This window comes from Myxine glutinosa, chromosome 1 (assembly GCF_964187855.1).
Source record: "Myxine glutinosa chromosome 1, kmMyxGlut1.1, whole genome shotgun sequence".
NCBI lineage: Eukaryota > Metazoa > Chordata > Myxini > Myxiniformes > Myxinidae > Myxine > Myxine glutinosa.
The window spans coordinates 435,908,669-435,926,375 of record NC_136261.1 but is presented as its reverse complement, the minus strand read 5'-3'; the positions used below and the strand labels follow the sequence as shown (position 1 = coordinate 435,926,375).

General features: G+C 47.7%; 1 protein-coding gene across 5 annotated transcripts in view; it reads left to right on the top strand.

Annotated features, from left to right (window-relative positions):
- The window catches only part of LOC137419063 (uncharacterized), a 1,330,575-nt gene that overhangs the window by 98,298 nt on the left and 1,214,570 nt on the right, over positions 1-17,707 (top strand). For 4 of the 5 annotated variants that reach the window (XR_013621972.1, XM_078770726.1, XM_078770725.1 and 1 more), the window contains one exon: positions 6,927-7,359. The exons of the other annotated variant lie outside the window; for it this stretch is intronic. Coding sequence is in view for 3 of the 4 variants with exons in the window: in XM_078770725.1 (XP_078626851.1) it covers positions 6,927-7,359 (433 nt within the window). In the remaining variant the exon portion in view is untranslated. The remainder of the gene's footprint in view (positions 1-6,926; positions 7,360-17,707) is intronic. 5 annotated transcript variants of the gene reach the window in all.

Below are 17,707 nucleotides of genomic sequence, written 5' to 3'. Positions count from 1 at the left end.
TGGAATACTGTTCCCCCATCTGGGCCGGTGCTCCTGCCTCACACCTCGCTCGGCTTCACGCTGTTGAAACCAAAGCTTTCAGAATCATTGGAATTTCCTGTGATGAAGCCAACTCTGAGCGCCTTCCACTCACTCACCGCAGGCAGGTTGATGGTCTTTGTGTCTTCTACCGACTCCTCTCCGGCCTTGCTCCTCCAGCTCTCTCTGTGCTCAGTCCCCCTAATATTCCTACAGGTTGCACAAGATCTGCCAGCAACTGTCTTATGTTTAAACTGCCAAAATCGAGGCTCTCTGCTCACCTTCACTCTTTCATTCCTCTTTTCTCCCACCTCTGGAACAAACTCCCCCACTCCCTTCAATCCCACTCCTCCCTCCACGTCTTTAAAACAGCTGTTCTCCACCATCTCTTGTCTTCCCCCATCCAAAGCCATGATCTTTTCTACCCCCACTAATTCACCCCAGATACACTTCTTTTTGAAATTCCAACTTCTTTCCTGGAAGTCCTTGCAGTGTTCATATGTTTTATACCTCTCCCACCTCCCGTCAAGCCCTCCCCCTCCCACATTTCTCCCAATGTCCTTGCTCTCAAAGGTTGTGTTTGTGTCCCTTCCCCTCTCTCCCCATCTTGTCTACCGCTCCCCTTATTTTGTGTTTTATGTGTTGGTTTGACTTTTTATGTGATTAATGTTAGCTCTTTCATGAGCCTCGATCTTGTATACAAAAAAAAAAAAAAAGTCTGATGCACCTTCTTCATTCAGCATGTCTCCTTGGTCGCAAAATGTTTTCACACCTTCCAGCTTCATGCTCTCTCCAAGATCCAACTCAACATTTCCTCCATCTGCAACTTTGTGCACACCTTACACTTGAATGTTGCTGCCACACTGGTTATTGACCCTCTCAGACCACTACATTTTTGTTGAACCCACTCAGCACACATTGTACATCGAATGGAGCTCACTCCGCCACCCTTCCTGCACACAGCACACGGCCACTTCCCAGTTCTTTCCACCTCACCACATGCTTTTTTCACCTGCCATCACCTTCGTTTTTCCGATATTCACCTTCAGACCTTTTGTCTCCATACATTCCTTCCACTTGTTCATCTTCTCCTTCAGTCCATCGATAGTTTCTGCAATCAACACCAGATCATCTGCATACAACAACTCCCACGGTAAACCTTCCCTTACATTCCGAGCCAGCACCATCACAGTGACAAATAGTAGTGGACATAGTACCGACCACTAATGCACTCCCACCTTCACCTCAAACTCACCACTGTTCCCTCCCTTTGTCCTTACAGCTGTACACACTCTTTCGTACATTGCCATCACTAATCTGATCAACCATTCCTCCACTCCTAACTTCCTCAATGCCCATGGCACTACTTTGCGTGGAACTCTATCGAATGCTTTCTCCAGATCAACAAACCAAAGAAACAACTTCTTCCTCTTCTCCATGTACTTCTCCTTCAACTGCCTTGCAATAAAAAGCATGTATGTCATTCCTCTTCCTGGCATAAATCCAAACTGCATTTTGTCAATCCACACTTTCTTCCTTATCCTCCTATCCGACACCCTTTCAAATACCTTCATTCCCTGCTCCAATAACTTTATCGCTCCATACAAGCCACAGTCCAGAGGGTCACCTTTCCCATTGTATAGAGAGACGACGGTACTCGGTTCCCAATCCACTAGAATGCGGCCATCTTTCACCACCAGATTACAGATCTCTGTCATTTTCTTCACACCCCAACTTCATGCTGCCTTCAACATATCTCCCACAACTCCCATCGGCCCTCTTGCTTTTCTACTCTTCATTGCTAAATTACTACTTAGTGACAGGACCAGGGGCCACAGCCTCGTAAAGAAAAGAAGAGTTAATACTGTGGTCAGGCAAGGCTCTTTCATTCAGAGAGTAGTTAATGCATGGTATTGTCTCCCAGAAAGGCAATAGCAACATAACCAATAGATAAGTTTAAATTAGGAGTAGATAGGTACCTGGAAGCATTGGAGATAGAAGAGTGTCGGGATATTGGCAAGACGTTTATGACTTGAGCATGGATTGGGCAATTGTGTGCATCTCAGTGAAGTGGAGTGTCGTGTCTGTGGGGGGTTTCGTGAAGCGGTGGTGTGTGGTTGATGTTGTGTGTTTTTCATCCAAGAACAGCCATCGCCCAAACCCCCTCCCACACCCATAAAAAAGAAACCCACAAAAAATTGCTTTTTTCTCTTTTCTTTGAATTATTAAAACTAGCAATGGTACCTGCCCGATGGGTGGGGCTTCAATTAGGAAGCCCAAATGAAAAGGCAAAATATCAGAAATTGAAGGCTTTTTTATTTTAAACGATTCATGTACTTCACTTCCGAATTTCACGATTCACCTCCGCTTCCGGTCCGGTCTGGAGAGGACGCTGGCATTACTTGTTTGCCAGTTCTCCGACTGGGCCATTGTTAATAGTTTGCTTTTCTGGTGGTCGTGGCGGATTTTTGACCGTTGGGTCTGCCCTCTGCTCGGGCCCGGCTCTGCTCCTGGCTTCGCCTGCCCGGCTCCTCCACTGATTCCTCAGGCCCGCTCCTGTTGTTTGTGGCCGTTGTTTCCGGCGGTGGCTGTTTGCCGCTGTGGTCTTGATTAGCGGCTGCGGTCGTTTGCCGCTGCATTTGCCGCTTTGCCTCCTCGACCTTGGCTAGGTACTCGTCCCTTCGCTCCTGCCTGGCATGGCTCTGAGGTACTCCGCCGCAAGGCTTCTTCTGCTCAATACTCACTCCACCCCATCATGCATCTCTGCAATCAAGTACCACGGACTCCTGCGACGACCCAGATACATTCATAGAGGCTCCCGTCGTAAGTTTGATTACTTACAAACAGGTCACTCCATTCCCATACTCTGGTCGGCTCAGCGCACTCCCACTCATCGTCCCAGCGCACCTGGTCACAGCAACGCACACGATCGCACCTCCTGTCTGCAAACCCTGGCTAAATCACCTGAGTTCATCCCCACCATACAAAACAACATCAAGCTCACCCTGTTCAATACCCAGTCCCTCAACAACAAAAGCCTCATCCTGAACGACTACATTCTGGATAATAAACTGGACTTTCGCTGTCTCACTGAAACCTGGCAACAACCTCTGGACTACTTCTCGCTCAACCTCACTACCCCCAATGGATATTCTTACATCAATAAACCACGCTCGGAGGGCCGAGGGGGTGGAATTGCCGTAATTCACCGATGAGACATCAAGACCAGCCTCATCTCCATCTCATCTGCTCCATCATTTGAACACCTGGCTTTTAAACTCTCTGGTCACACACAGTCAGTCATGGCTGTCGTCTACTGCCCTCCCAAACCACACCCATCATTCCTGTCTGACTTCTCCTACTTTCTGACCCAGCTCTGTTCCCTCTCCCCCTCAATCCTCCTCCTCGGTGATTTCAATATCCACATGGACTCCACTGACTCCACAATAACCACTGACCACTGATTTACTCACCTGCTTTAACCTCACTCAACATGTCAACTTTCCTACCCATAACCGTGGTCACATTCTGGACCTTGTCTGCTCTACTGGATTAATTTTGCACCATCTCTCTGGCTCTGACCTCACCCTCTCTGACCACTTAGCCATCACTATGACCATCAACATCCCCACCCCAGCACCAAGGCATTATCACACTATCAACTTCCGTAAGCTAAAGGCTCTTTCACCTACCTCATTCTCATCCACCCTCTCTGAAAAAATGTCCACTTCTCCCTTCGTTGACCTCCACACCGCTTCTGACCTCACTGACTACTACAACCACACTCTCTCCTCCTGCCTTGACCAGCTTGCGCCGATAAAAACCAAAACAGTTTCTGTCACCCATTCTGCTCCCTGGTTTACCCCTGAACTCCGCCTGATGAAAACTCGTGCTCGCCAACTTGAAAGACTCCGCAATAAAACAGGTCTCACAATTCACTCCCAAGCCTACAAGGACCACCTACAACACTACAAAGATGCCCTCTCCCACGCCCGCTCCGCCTACAATGCTCAAATTATCCACTCTCGCTCCGGAAACCCAAAAGCACTCTTCTCTACAATAAACAAACTCCTTAGCCCCCCTGAACACCACCACCCAGTCATTCACAGGAGACAACTGCATCTCCTTCCTTTCATTCTTCCAATGCAAAATTGACAACATCTACAACAGCTTAACCACCACCGCACCCGCTCCCCCTCAAACCACCTGCCCCCCCCCCTTATCCTGCCAACCCCTGTCTCAGTTCTCCCCAGTCTCCCCTACTGACCTCGCTGAACTCCTCATAGGAATGAAAACTGCCACCTGCACTCTTGACCCCATCCTCTCCAGCTTTGTCAAGGCCTCCCTTCCTGCTCTCTCTCTCCACTTATCACTGCAACAATAAACTCCTCCCTGTCTACAGGCATCGTCCCACCATCCCTCAAAATTGCTGCTGTTACCCCCATTCTGAAAAAACCTGGACTCAACCCTGAGACCCTAAATAACTTCAGACCCATCTCCAACCTACGCTTTCTGTCAAAAGTTTTGGAACGTGCTGTAGCCACTCAACTCAAACATCACCTCTCTGCCAATAACCTGTATGAAACATTCCAATCCGGATTCCGCTCCAACCACAGTACTGAAACTGCTCTCCTCAAAATCACCAACGACCTTCTCATCTCCTCTGATGCTGGCAACCTCAACATTCTCATCCTCCTCGACCTCAGCGCCGCCTTTGACACCATCAATCACACCATCCTCCTCACCCGACTTGAAACCACCTTTAACATTACCGGCACTGCCCTCTCTTGGATCAAATCATACCTCTCTGACAGACACCAGTTCATCTCAATCAATAACTGCAAATCCCTCACTGCTCCCCTCCCCCAAGGTGTCCCCCAAGGTTCAGTTCTTGGCCCCCTCCTCTTCATCCTGTACCTGTCCCCCCTTGGTCATTTGATCCGCTGTCATGGTCTCCAATTCCACTGCTTCGCCGATGACATCCAGCTTTTGATCTCCACCAAGTCCATCTCCACCGCCACCCACTCTATCCTGACAAACTGCATCACTGAAATAAAATCCTGGCTTCAAATCAACTTCCTCAAACTTAACTATGATAAATCTGAAATAATCATCATTGGCCCAAAAACGCTCACCAAATCCACCCATAACTTTGCCCTCAACATCGACGGTTTCCCAGTATCCACCTCCCCTCTCATCCGGAATCTTGGCATCATCTTAGACCAAACCCTCTCCTTCGACAAATACACTAAACAGATCACAAAGACAGCCTGCTTTCACCTGAAAAACATCGCCCGGCTCCTTCCATCCCTCTCCTCCACGGCTGCAGAAACCCTCATCCACGCCTTCATCACCTCCCATCTGGACTACTGCAACAGCCTCCTCTATGGTTCACCCTCAATAATCACCAATAAACTCCAATACATTCAGAACTCCTCTGCCCGTCGACTCACTCATTCCCGGACCTGTGACCACATCACCCCCGTCCTTTACAAGCTTCACTGGCTCCCCATCCCCCAGAGAATCCAGTACAAAATCCTCCTCTTGACCTACAAAGCCCTCCATAACCTGGCCCCATCCTACCTGGCTGACCTCCTCTCCAGACACACTCCCAACCGCAACCTCCGTTCTGCTGGTGCCAACCTGCTGACCACACCCCCCCCAATCCGGACCAAATTCACATCCTGGGGGGACAGGGCCTTCTCCATCGCTGCTCCCACCCTCTGGAACTCACTACCTCACACCATCAGAGACTCCTCCTCACTCACCACATTCAAAACATCACTCAAGACCCACCTGTTCAAAACTGCATTCAACATTTAACCAACAGCATTTAACCCCTGACTATATCTTCTCCTTCTCCTTCCTTTTGCTTTGATTATTTACCTGTTGATTTTTGTCTTTTTGCACTTGTTTTTTTGTACTCTGTCAAAGCGTCTTTGGGCTTCTTGAAAAGCACTATATAAAATAAATGTATTATTATTATTATTATTATTATTATTATTATATAAACATCTGTTGAATCATATCACACACAAATCATCAAATATAAAAGGTATCTGATGCCCATTTTGAAAAAAGATTGAATTCTGCAAAACGGAAGCGGCCGCTATACGACTTTCTCAGTCGCACGTTTATGTGTGAAGAATGCGCACCGAATCTAACATGGAAGCGGCCACTACACCTGCTTCTCAGTTGCTTTGCACATGCTGCCATGTTACTTCGGAGCTGCACTTTTATATAGGAAGAGTTCATCAGGAGTCGATCTACTCTCCTGGTACGTAGACTTTCAACAAAAGCCACATAACTGTTCATATTGGTAAATATTATTCCATCGTGTTTGGAAAAATTGGAAAACTTGGGAAAATTGTAAATGACAATATAGCCTATTTTATTCCAGTGGGTCCTCCGATTGCCCACCCAAAATATTGTTGCGTTCGGTTGAGCCGTTTTTGCGCTACCTTCGAACGGACATCTGGTGAATTGTATATTTAAATAAATGTATTTCCCCATTTGTATTTGATACGCTTGGGATATCGCTGGTCGTGCCAAATCGTCTTATCCACATTTCTCTCCTCATTCCCCAAATGAAAGTGCATCGTTTTGGTGGATGAAATTTGCCTGGTGTTGACGTGGCGCATCATAATGGGACGAATGGTTTCCTCTAGTTTACTCTGGGTTTATTTTTTTCTCTGTATATAAAAACACATTCATTAGATGCTGATTGATAAGAAATCTTTCGAAATGGGACACAGCGGGTGAACAAACTGTATGCAAAAGCCCGCATTTATTGGATAATAATGGATTGGATTGTCAATGGAAATAACTCACAAAACATTCCAAACAGAGTGAAGAAAATTACATGTATAATATTTCTGTGATTAACATAAGATTTGTATCCCTGGCAGGTCATCGGCACAATGGAGATCTTCTTGGAATGGCTCATGTCCCAAGGCCTAAGAGCAGAAACAGCCCAAGCAGTGATCGATAAGCTTGGAATTGAGCATCAGAAGGTTATTCGAGTTTGTACTGAGTCGGGTCCATTGCGGACTGAGCTCCTCTCTCTCGCCAAAGACAAATTACAATTTGCGATGTATGCTGACTTCTCCAAATTTATGAATTCTATTTCGAAGGCGCAGGATATCCAAATTGCGGGGTCTTCTCTGTTGGGAAGTATTTTCGTCAACTTGGAGAATGTTATTCAGGAACTTTCCAGTTTCTGTGAAAAGATTTTCAAATCCCAAAATGTGCAGCTGGAAAATGTTTATTGTTTCACTGGAATCAGGTTCAGTGACGTCAGCAGCCTCAGCTCTCAGGATGATGGGTCAAGAGCCATGTCTGGTATGTGACTTTTTTAATACAACATCACACGTCAACAAATATCTTGATCTTCTCCCATTGTTTTTTTGTATTCTTTTAACTTGTGTAATCTGAAAATATACTGAAAATTCCCGGTGTGTACCCTGGTTTAGAATAGGTGCGCCGTATCCCTGCATCTCATAAGAGGTGACTAAGAGGGTTGGCGTCAGGAAGGGCATCCCGCCATAGAAACATTGCCTCAAAAAAGAGAACCATGACGATTACAATGACATATGGGCAGGGTACAGCCCGAAGTAGAGATCGTTTTCTGAGGTTTGGGACATGGAATGTAGGGACAATGACAGGTAGATCAGGAGAAGTGGTGGAAGTATTGGTCAGAAGAAGAGTGGACATATGTTGTGTGCAAGAGACGAGTTGGAAGGGAAGTGGTGTGAGAATTGTGAAGGGTAGGCAGGGACAGAAATACAAGTTTGTGTGGCAAGGGTGCCCGGAGGGCATGAATGGTGTTGGTTTCCTGTTTTCTGAAGAGTTTGTAGACAGTGTGGTGAGTGTGACGAGAGTGAGTGATAGGTTGATGATGGTGAAAATGATGATTGGAAAGCTCTTTGTGAACGTCATCTCGGGATATGCGCCGCAGGTTGGTCGGAGCGATGAAGAGAACGACAAGTTCTGGTGTGTGATAGAGAAGCTGATGGAAAACGTGAAAGATGAGGAAGTTGTTGTGGTCAGAGTCAGAGGAGACCTAAATGGACATGTGGGAAGGAGTATGGATGGTTTTAATGGAGTTCATGGGGGTTACGGATATGGTGTGAGAAAAGGAGAAGGTGAAATAATTTTGGAGTTTGCTGATGGAGCTGATTTGTTGATTTGTAATACTCAGTTCCAGAAAGAGGATAATGAGCTTGTTACATACACGTCAGGTGGGTCGACGACAACCGATGACTACCTGATGGTGCGGAGGCGAGATACGCGGCACTTCCGGGACACAAAGATGATCCCGGGGGAGGAGGCTGTTTCACAGCACCACTTGGTTGTCTGCGACATAAGGGTGAAATGTGCGAGGAGAGCTCAGCGGGTGAAGTACCAACTGAGAATTAAGGTGTGGATGCTGAAAGAGGTGACAGTAAGGGAGGCATTAAAAGAGATGCTGAGTATGGCGGAGGATGATGTGGTTGAGCTTGAAAGTGGTGGTTGTCAATGAAAGATAGTCTGTTGGGAGCCGTTGGTGAGGTATGTGGATGGACAAAAGGATCACCGAGGCACTTGGAAACATGGTGGTGGGATGATGAAGTTGGAAAGAGGATTGACGAGAAGAGGAAGAAGGTCAAGGAGTGGCAGAAGGCGAAGGGTAAGGGAGCAGAAAAGGCAGACCAGTAAAGTTATAAGGCAGCCAGGAAGGCTGCAAAGAAGGAGGTAGCAAAGGCGCAGGAGGCATGCAGGAAAATGTTCGGAGAACGCTTGGATTCGGAAGAGGGTCAGAGAGTGGTATTCAGGATTGCAAAGCTGATGGCGAAAGAGAGGTGTGATGTGATGGGGGTGAGTTGCTTGAAGGATGAAGTGGGACAAATCGTTGTGGACCCAGATGGAAGAGATATATGGAAATGCTGTTGAATGCAGAGAATGAATGGGATGGCAACATAGAGAGTAACCCAGTTTTAGGACCGGCAGAGAAGATAACTCAGAAGGAAGTCGAGGAAGCGATAAAAGCAATGAAGAGTAGAAAAGCGGGAGGGCCGACGGGAGTTGTGGGAGATATGTTGATGGCAGCAGGAAGTTGGGGTGTGAAGAGAATGACGGAGATCTGTAATCTTGTGGTGAAAGAAGGCCGCATTCCAGTGGATTGGGAACTGAGTAACCGCTTCCCTCTATACAAGGGGAAAGGTGACCCTGTGGAGTGTGTCTCGTACCGAGCGATAAAGTTATTGGAGCATGGAATGAAGGTATTGGAAAGGGTGTTGGAGAGGAGGATGAGGAAGAAAGTGAAGACTGATGAAATGCAGTTTGGATTTATGCCAGGAAGAGGAACGACAGAAGCGCTTTTTATTGTGAGGCAGTTGCAGGAGAAGTACATGGAGAAGAGGAAGAGGTTGTTTCTTGGGTTTGTTGATCTGAAGAAAGCATTCGACAGGGTTCCACCGAAGTATTGACATGGGCATTGAGGAAGTTAGGAGTGGAGGAATGGTTGATCAGAGTGAATGGTTGGAATGGTTGATCAGTGTATGGAGGAATGGTTGAGCAGATCAGACCACAAGGCCCACAAAACGTGCAGAAATTTACAAGAATAACATCGTAATTTTGCGTTATTTCTCTCGTTCACAAATTATGTACACAATTTTAGCCTGCCCATTGAACATTAAATTTTAAATCCCTATCCTTTCCACCTGTTCACATAATTTTAACCACCTGTCATGCAATGATCATAGATATGTAAATGATGTAGAATATGTATAAATTGAAGAAAAGGTCAACATGCAATTGCACAGAATGGCTTGTATCCTTAATATTGATCAAACACACAATGTTCCAAATCATCACTCAGAACGTCAGCTGGATCAAAAATACTTGCCCATTTCTGTAACTGAAATCGCACGTGCACCCTTTTGTGTGTTTTATGACAAAATATATCTTTTCAAATATACAGTGCATTCAGAAAGTATTCAGACCCCTTCACTTTTTTCACATATTGTTATGTTGCAGCCTTATGCTGAATCGTTTAAATTCATTTTTTCCCTCATCAATCTGCACTCAATACCCCATAATGACATAGAGAAAACAGGATTTTAGAAAGTTTTGCAAATTTATTGAAAAGAAAAAACTGAAATATCACATTGACATAAGTATTCATACCCTTGCTATGACACTTGAAATTTAGCTCAGATGCCTCCCATTTCTCTTGATCATCTTTGAGATGTTTCTACACCTTGATTGCAGTCCACCTGTGGTAAATTCAATTGTTTGGACATGATTTGGAAAGGCACACACCTGTCTATATAAGGTCTCACAGCTGACGATGCATATCGGAGCAAATACCAAGCCATGAGGTCAAAGGAACTGCCTGCAGAGCTCAGAGACAGGATTGTGTCGAGGAACAGATTTGGGGAAGCCACCAATAAAATTTCTGCTGCATTGAAGGTTCCCAAGAGCACAGTGGCCTCCATAATTCTTAAATGGAAGAAGTTTGGAACAACCAGGACTCTTCCTAGAGCTGGCCGCCCAGCCAAACTGAGCAATCGGGGGAGAAGGGCCTTGTTCAGAAAGTTGACCAAGAACCCGATCGTCACTCTGGCTGAGCTCCAGAGATCCTGTGTGGAAATGGGAGAAACTTCCAGAAGGACAACCATCACTGCAACACTCCACCGATCTGGGCTTTATGGTGGAGTGGCCATTCATAATATAAATTTAGAAATACCGAATGAGTTTTGCAAGCACATGAGGTTATCATTTCAAACCTGCATGCTGTCCGTAATTAATTCATCTTTAACATTATTGTTTCACAGGATTTGAGCATAACTATCCTGATAATTCAGTAGATGTCTACAATTTTAATTATTGCCTTTGAAAAAGAATTCCGGGGAACTCCTGACAGTTTTTTTTTAAACTCAAAATGCCGGAGATAGCTCCCCTACTGAAGCAAACTTGTTTGCAATAAGGAAGTCCCTATCCAATTTACCAATGCATCAATCCACAGGCACCTATCCCCGAATGTTTTTCTATTGGCTCTTTAAAAAAAACAAGACTGCATACAATCTTTTGATAGTTCCATACACAATTTTCAAGACTTTAAAAACCAGTCATAAGATTAACTTGCATGCGAAGCAAGTGTTTAGAAAGAAAGGTACATGTGGATCCCATCCCCACAGGTCACGTACACATTATTTCACTTTAATTGTAGCAAACATTTAAAATGCGGAGCATTGTGAAGATGGAGATTCGTTTTTATCAAACACAATAGAAGTTGTAAACCAGTTAAGTATTTTACCTTGAAAACAATATTTTTCTATAACTTACTTATTGAACTCAGTAAAAAACATTGTAGATATCTATTTGAGTACATTTTAAAGACATAACGTAATGAGATTTACTGAATCATTATTCGACATTGTGCAGAATAAATTTATCATTTGGGAAGACCGAATCCAACACCATATTTCAAAGCACCATATCTAACTATATCACCCTTAGTCATAAAGAAATAATTACAGCACCTTCATTAAAACTATACCAACATGATTTACCATTCTGTGGTTTTACACTTTCCCTATCAAATAAATTTGGTCAGGGTGCCAGCGATAATTCGCCGACGCTCCCTCCTTTTTCAGCAAACACCGGAGAATAATTATTTTGCTTTTTAATTTCCCGACTGTTCTGAATGGTATTTATATGCAAACACTCTCTATTTTACCACTAAAGATGTAGTAAAAAAAAAAGTGTAGTATAAAAAATGTATAAACTTATATGTATCACGGTAAATAGTTTAAATTTCTCGCTGTTGTGATGGCGACATAAAAAACCCATTCTGCGCAATGCCAGAGATAACTCACCTACTGAATACAAATTTTAACTACTTGATGGAAATCATTAAAAAAAAACTTGTTCACGAGGTGAGTCGGACCTAAACACTCGATTTTGACCAGGTGGTGCCTGGAAAAAATTACTCGGTTCACAGATAAATTTTACACTTCCACAATACCGTAGGAGGAGAGTTTGGTGAGCAGAGCAGGGTGGCAGACCGTATCGAAGCCACGAGATATGTCAAGGAAGACTGCTCTAATTTTCTGTTTGACATTGAGGACCTCCATCCATTGTTGAGACATCACAAGCAGCATGTAGAGAGTAGAGTGACCTGGTCTGAATCCAAATTGAGGATCAGAGATCAAGCCATTGGAGAAGAGGAAGGATTTGATATCTGAAGCAATGATGGATTCCATGACTTTGCTGATAATTGGGAGCAGGCTGATTGGTCTGTTTTTTTTTATTTGTTTTTTATTTGTTTTTTGTATACTGAATCGAAGCTCGTGAAAGAGCTGACAACCGCGAGGGAAAGACAGCACAGGGGCACCACGAGGGAAAGACAGTAGAGGGGGACCACGAGGGAAAGACAGCACAGGGGGACCACGAGGGAAAGACAGCACAGGGGGACACAGGGGGGACCGCGAGGGAAAGACGGCACAGGGGGACACAGGGGGACCGCGAGGGAAAGACGGCACAGGGGGACCATGAAGGAAAGACAGCACATCTCTTTCTCTTTGCTGACGACTCTACTCTCTGTCGCTCCATTCCTCATCCCTCAGATCGGCAGTCTGCAGCCTCCTCACTCTCTGCAGACCTGGACAAAATCACAGACTGGGCAAACAAATGGAACATGTCTTTCAATCCTGATAAATCTCACACTCTTATGATGTCTCTCCGAAAAGACCGACTGGAAAACCCCCCCATCCACTTTCTGAATAATCCTCTCCAAGAAGTTCTATCACTCAAGCTTTTGGGTCCCACTATTTGCCATGATCTTTCCTGGGAAAACCACATTTCAAATCTGGCCTCCAAAGCCAGTCGCCGACTGGGCATCCTCCGTCGTGCGAAGTCCTTCCTTGGCACACCTGAGCTCCTCACCACATACAAGGCTTTCGTCCGCAGCTCTATGGAATACTGCTCTCCCCTCTGGTCTGGTGCTCCTGCCTCACACCTAGCCCGTCTTCACGCTGTTGAAACCAAAGCGTTCAGAATCATTGGAATCTCCCGCGATGAAGCTAACTCCAAGGGCCTTTCACTCACTCACCGCAGGCAGGTTGGTGGTCTTTCTGTCTTCTACCGACTCCTCTCTGGCCTTGCCCCCCCAGCCCTCTCTGGGCTCTGTCCCCCAAATATTCCTACAGGTCGCACAAGATCTGCCTGCAACCCTCTTATGGTTAAACTGCCAAAATCAAGACTTTCTGCTCACCTTCACTCCTTCATTCCCCTTTTCTCCCACCTCTGGAACAAACTCCCCCACTCTCTTCAATCCCACTCCACCCTCCAGGTCTTTAAAACAGCTGTTCACCACCATCTCTTATCCTCCCCCATCCAAAACCTTTATCTTTTCTACCCCCGCTAATTTCGGTCCCCTTGTGTTTTATACCTCCCCCCCCCCCTCCACTTCCCATGCCTCACGCCTCCTGCCCCCAAAGCCCTCTCCCTCCCACACTCCTCCCTGCTCTCAAATGTTGTGGTTGTGTGCTTCCCCTTCTCTCCCCATCTTGTCTTCCGCTCCCTCTTTTTGTATATTTTGTTTGTCTGGTTGATTTGTTTGTGAAATAAATGTTAGCTCTTTCACGAGCCTCGATTCAGTATACAAAAAAAAAAAAAAACAGTGGAACCATGAGGGAAAGACGGCACAGGGCGACCATGAGGGAAAGACAGCACAGGGGGACCACGAGGGAAAGACAGCACAGGGGACCGTGAGGGAAAGACAGCACAGGGGGACCACAAGGGAAAGACAGTACAGGGGGACCATGAGGGAAAGACAGCACAGGGGGACCGTGAGGGAAAGACAGCACAGGGGGACCACGACGGAAAGACAGTACAGGGGGACCGCGAGGGAAAGACAGCACAGGGGGACCGCGAGGGAAAGACAGTACAGGGGGACCGTGAGGGAAAGACAGTACAGGGGGACCACGAGGGAAAGACAGTACAGGGGGACCCCGAGGGAAAGACAGTACAGGGGGACCCCGAGGGAAAGACAGCACAGGGGGACCGCGAGGGAAAGACAGCACAGGGGGACCACGAGGGAAAGACAGTACAGGGGGACCGTGAGGGAAAGACAGTACAGGGGGACCACGAGGGAAAGACAGTACAGGGGGACCCCGAGGGAAAGACAGTACAGGGGGACCCCGAGGGAAAGACAGCACAGGGGGACCGCGAGGGAAAGACTGCACAGGGGGACCACGAGGGAAAGACAGTACAGGGGGACCACGAGGGAAAGACAGCACAGGGGGACCGCGAGGGAAAGACAGCACAGGGGGACTGTGGGGGAAAGACAGCACAGGGGGACCGCGAGGGAAAGACAGCACAGGGGGACCACACGGGAAAGACTGCACAGGGGGACCATGAGGGAAAGACGGCACAGTGGGACCACGAGGGAAAGATGGTACAGGGGGACCACGAGGGAAAGACAGCACAGGGGGACGACGAGGGAAAGACAGCACAGGGGGACCACGAGGGAAAGACAGCACAGGGGGACCACGAGGGAAAGACAGTACAGGGGGACCGTGAGGGAAAGACAGTACAGGGGGACCCCGAGGGAAAGTCAGTACAGGGGGACCACGGGGGAAAGACAGTACAGGGGGACCACGAGGGAAAGACAGTACAGGGGGACTCCGAGGGAAAGACAGTACAGGGGGACCACGAGGGAAAGACAGCACAGGGATCCGCGAGGGAAAGACAGCACAGGGGTCCGCGAGGGAAAGACAGCACAGGGGGACCACGAGGGAAAGACAGTACAGGGGGACCGTGGGGGAAAGACAGCACAGGGGGACCGCGGGGGAAAGACAGCACAGGGGGACCACGAGGGAAAGACGGCACAGGGGGACCACGAGGGAAAGACGGCACAGGGGGACCACGAGGGAAAGATGGCACAAGGGGACCACAAGGGAAAGATGGCACAGGGGGACCATGAGGGAAAGACTGCACAGTGGGACCACGAGGGAAAGACGGCACAGGGGGACCACGAGGGAAAGACAGCACAGCGGGACCCCGAGGGAAAGACAGCACAGGGGGACCGCAAGGGAAAGACAGCACAGGGGGACCGCGGGGGAAAGACAGCACAGGGGGACCATGAGGGAAAGACAGCACAGGGGGACCACAAGAGAAAGACGGCACAGGGGGACCACGAGAGAAAGACGGCACAGGGGGACCGCGAGGGAAAGACGGCACAGGGGGACCACGAGGGAAAGACGGCACAGTGGGACCATGAGTGAAAGACAGCACAGGGGCACCACGAGGGAAAGACAGTACAGGGGGACCGCGAGGGAAAGACAGCACAGGGGGACCGCGAGGGAAACACAGCACAGGGGGACCACGAGGGAAAAACAGCACAGGGGGACCACGAGGGAAAGACAGTACAGGGGGACCCCGAGGGAAAGTCAGTACAGGGGGACCACGGGGGAAAGACAGTACAGGGGGACCACGAGGGAAAGACAGTACAGGGGGACTCCGAGGGAAAGACAGTACAGGGGGACCATGAGGGAAAGACAGCACAGGGGGACCACGAGGGAAAGACAGCACAGGGGGACCACGAGGGAAAGACAGTACAGGGGGACCACGAGGGAAAGACAGCACAGGGGGACCGCGAGGGAAAGACAGCACAGGGGGACCGCGAGGGAAAGACAGCACAGGGGGACCGTGAGGGAAAGACAGCACAGGGGGACCGCGAGGGAAAGACGGCACAGGGGGACTGCGAGGGAAAGACGGCACAGGGGGACCACGAGGGAAAGACGGCACAGGGGGACCTCGACGGAAAGACTGTACAGGGGGACCATGAGGGAAAGACAGCACAGGGGGACTGTGAGGGAAAGACAGCACAGGGGGACCGCGATGGAAAGACAGCACAGGGGGACCACGAGGGAAAGACAGTACAGGGGGACCGCAAGGGAAATACAGCACAGGGGGACCGTGAGGGAAAGACTACAACCTGTAGTTGCAAGGATCTGTTTTCCCACCTTTTTTGTGAAAAGCAGTAATGTTGGCTGATTTCCAAGCTGATGGCAGATGACCTTGAGCAAAAGAGAGGGTGAAAAGTACAGAGAGAGGGTGTGAAAGAGCGGAAGAACAGGATTTTAGCACCTGTGGGCTGATGCCGTCTGGTCCAGTTGCAGAATCAGAGTCGAGGATTGGCCAAAACTTCTACACCTTGTCATGAGAGAAGGACACAGAGTCCAGGAGCAGCTGGGAATGACTGGGTGCGGTGGGTACAGAGAGAGATGGGTTTGGGACACAAGATTTTGAGGCAAACATCGACAGCACTGGGGGACCGCGAGGGAAGGCGTTCAGCTTTTTTACGTGCGGTGTCAGCTGTGTAGCCATTTGAGGTGAGGGATGGGATGGAGGGGGAACAAACACCAGAAACAGATTTGACAAGACGCCACCAGGATTTGGAAGAAGTCTGTGTTTCCACTGAGCTTGAAGCAGGCTTTTGTATTCCCTGTCTTTAAAGGCCCCAGTGAGTAATCAGATCCTTCTAACTCTTCGCCTGTTAGCCTCCTACCCATTATCTGCAAAGTATTATCCTTGATATCCTTGATACAATTCTTGATAAAACATCCTTGATAAATCAATTCATATATTATCCTTGAATTACTCTTGATAAAACAACAATTCATGACTCATCTAGAAACCCACAACCTTCTAACTGATGTTCAGTATGGCTTCAGATGGTCAAGGTCTTCTGGTGATGTGCTATCCATAATCACTGAACATGTGAATGGGGTTTTGGATCATTGTGGAAAAGCCAGGGTTGTTGCTCTCGACGTCTCAAAGGCTGAAATCATATGGCATTTCTGCAAATCGTCAAATCTCTGTGGTACATGAGGGACAGTAATCCCCTGTGCATTATATGAATGTTAGTGTTCCTCAGGGATGCTGAAGTTAGCGGGAGGGGATTGTGGGAGAGATGGCCGGGACACCATCTTCACGGTGTTGGAGATATGCTGGTGGATCTGTCCCTCAAATAAACGGTCTTGTTCATGACGATCAGTGCCATTGTTTAGCATTTTTTGAGCGACACAACATTTGCTGAGGAAATTGGCAGAATTTATGATTTCCTCACAGGCGCCATTTTTGGCTTTACCAGGCAAACCGTTCCTTCCATGGCCTGGGTGGTTGTCATCCTTTCATACATACCTGCTTGCAATGAATCTGCAAAATGCGGAGGATTCACTGAGATGGCCTTTGCTGATGCACTGCCTGGGCATGGAGGGTCAACGCATTTTCTTGATGCTGGGTCCTGCACCCACCTATGCAGCAGCCAATGCCGTGCTTCCTGCGCATTTCCGAGCCACTCGGAGCACCCTCATTCAATGGTTCAAATTCCGACAAGGCCAGAGGCCCAGTGAGTCAATTCTCCAATACATTTATACATTGAGAGAATTAGCACTTCCTTATAAATTTTGTTCACTTCACGATGAGATGACTAGAGATCAACTGATCGAGAAAACATTGAGAGTACAAGTGAGGGAGAGACTTTTACTCGAATCTGATGACCTAACCTTGACTCAACCCATAAAGATAGCCAGTCAAGTGGAAGCAGCTTACCACAGTGCACCAAAATTTATCAGAACACTCTCACCTGCCACAGCTACAGACTGCGCTGTTCAGGGAATTCGGCAAACTCTCACAC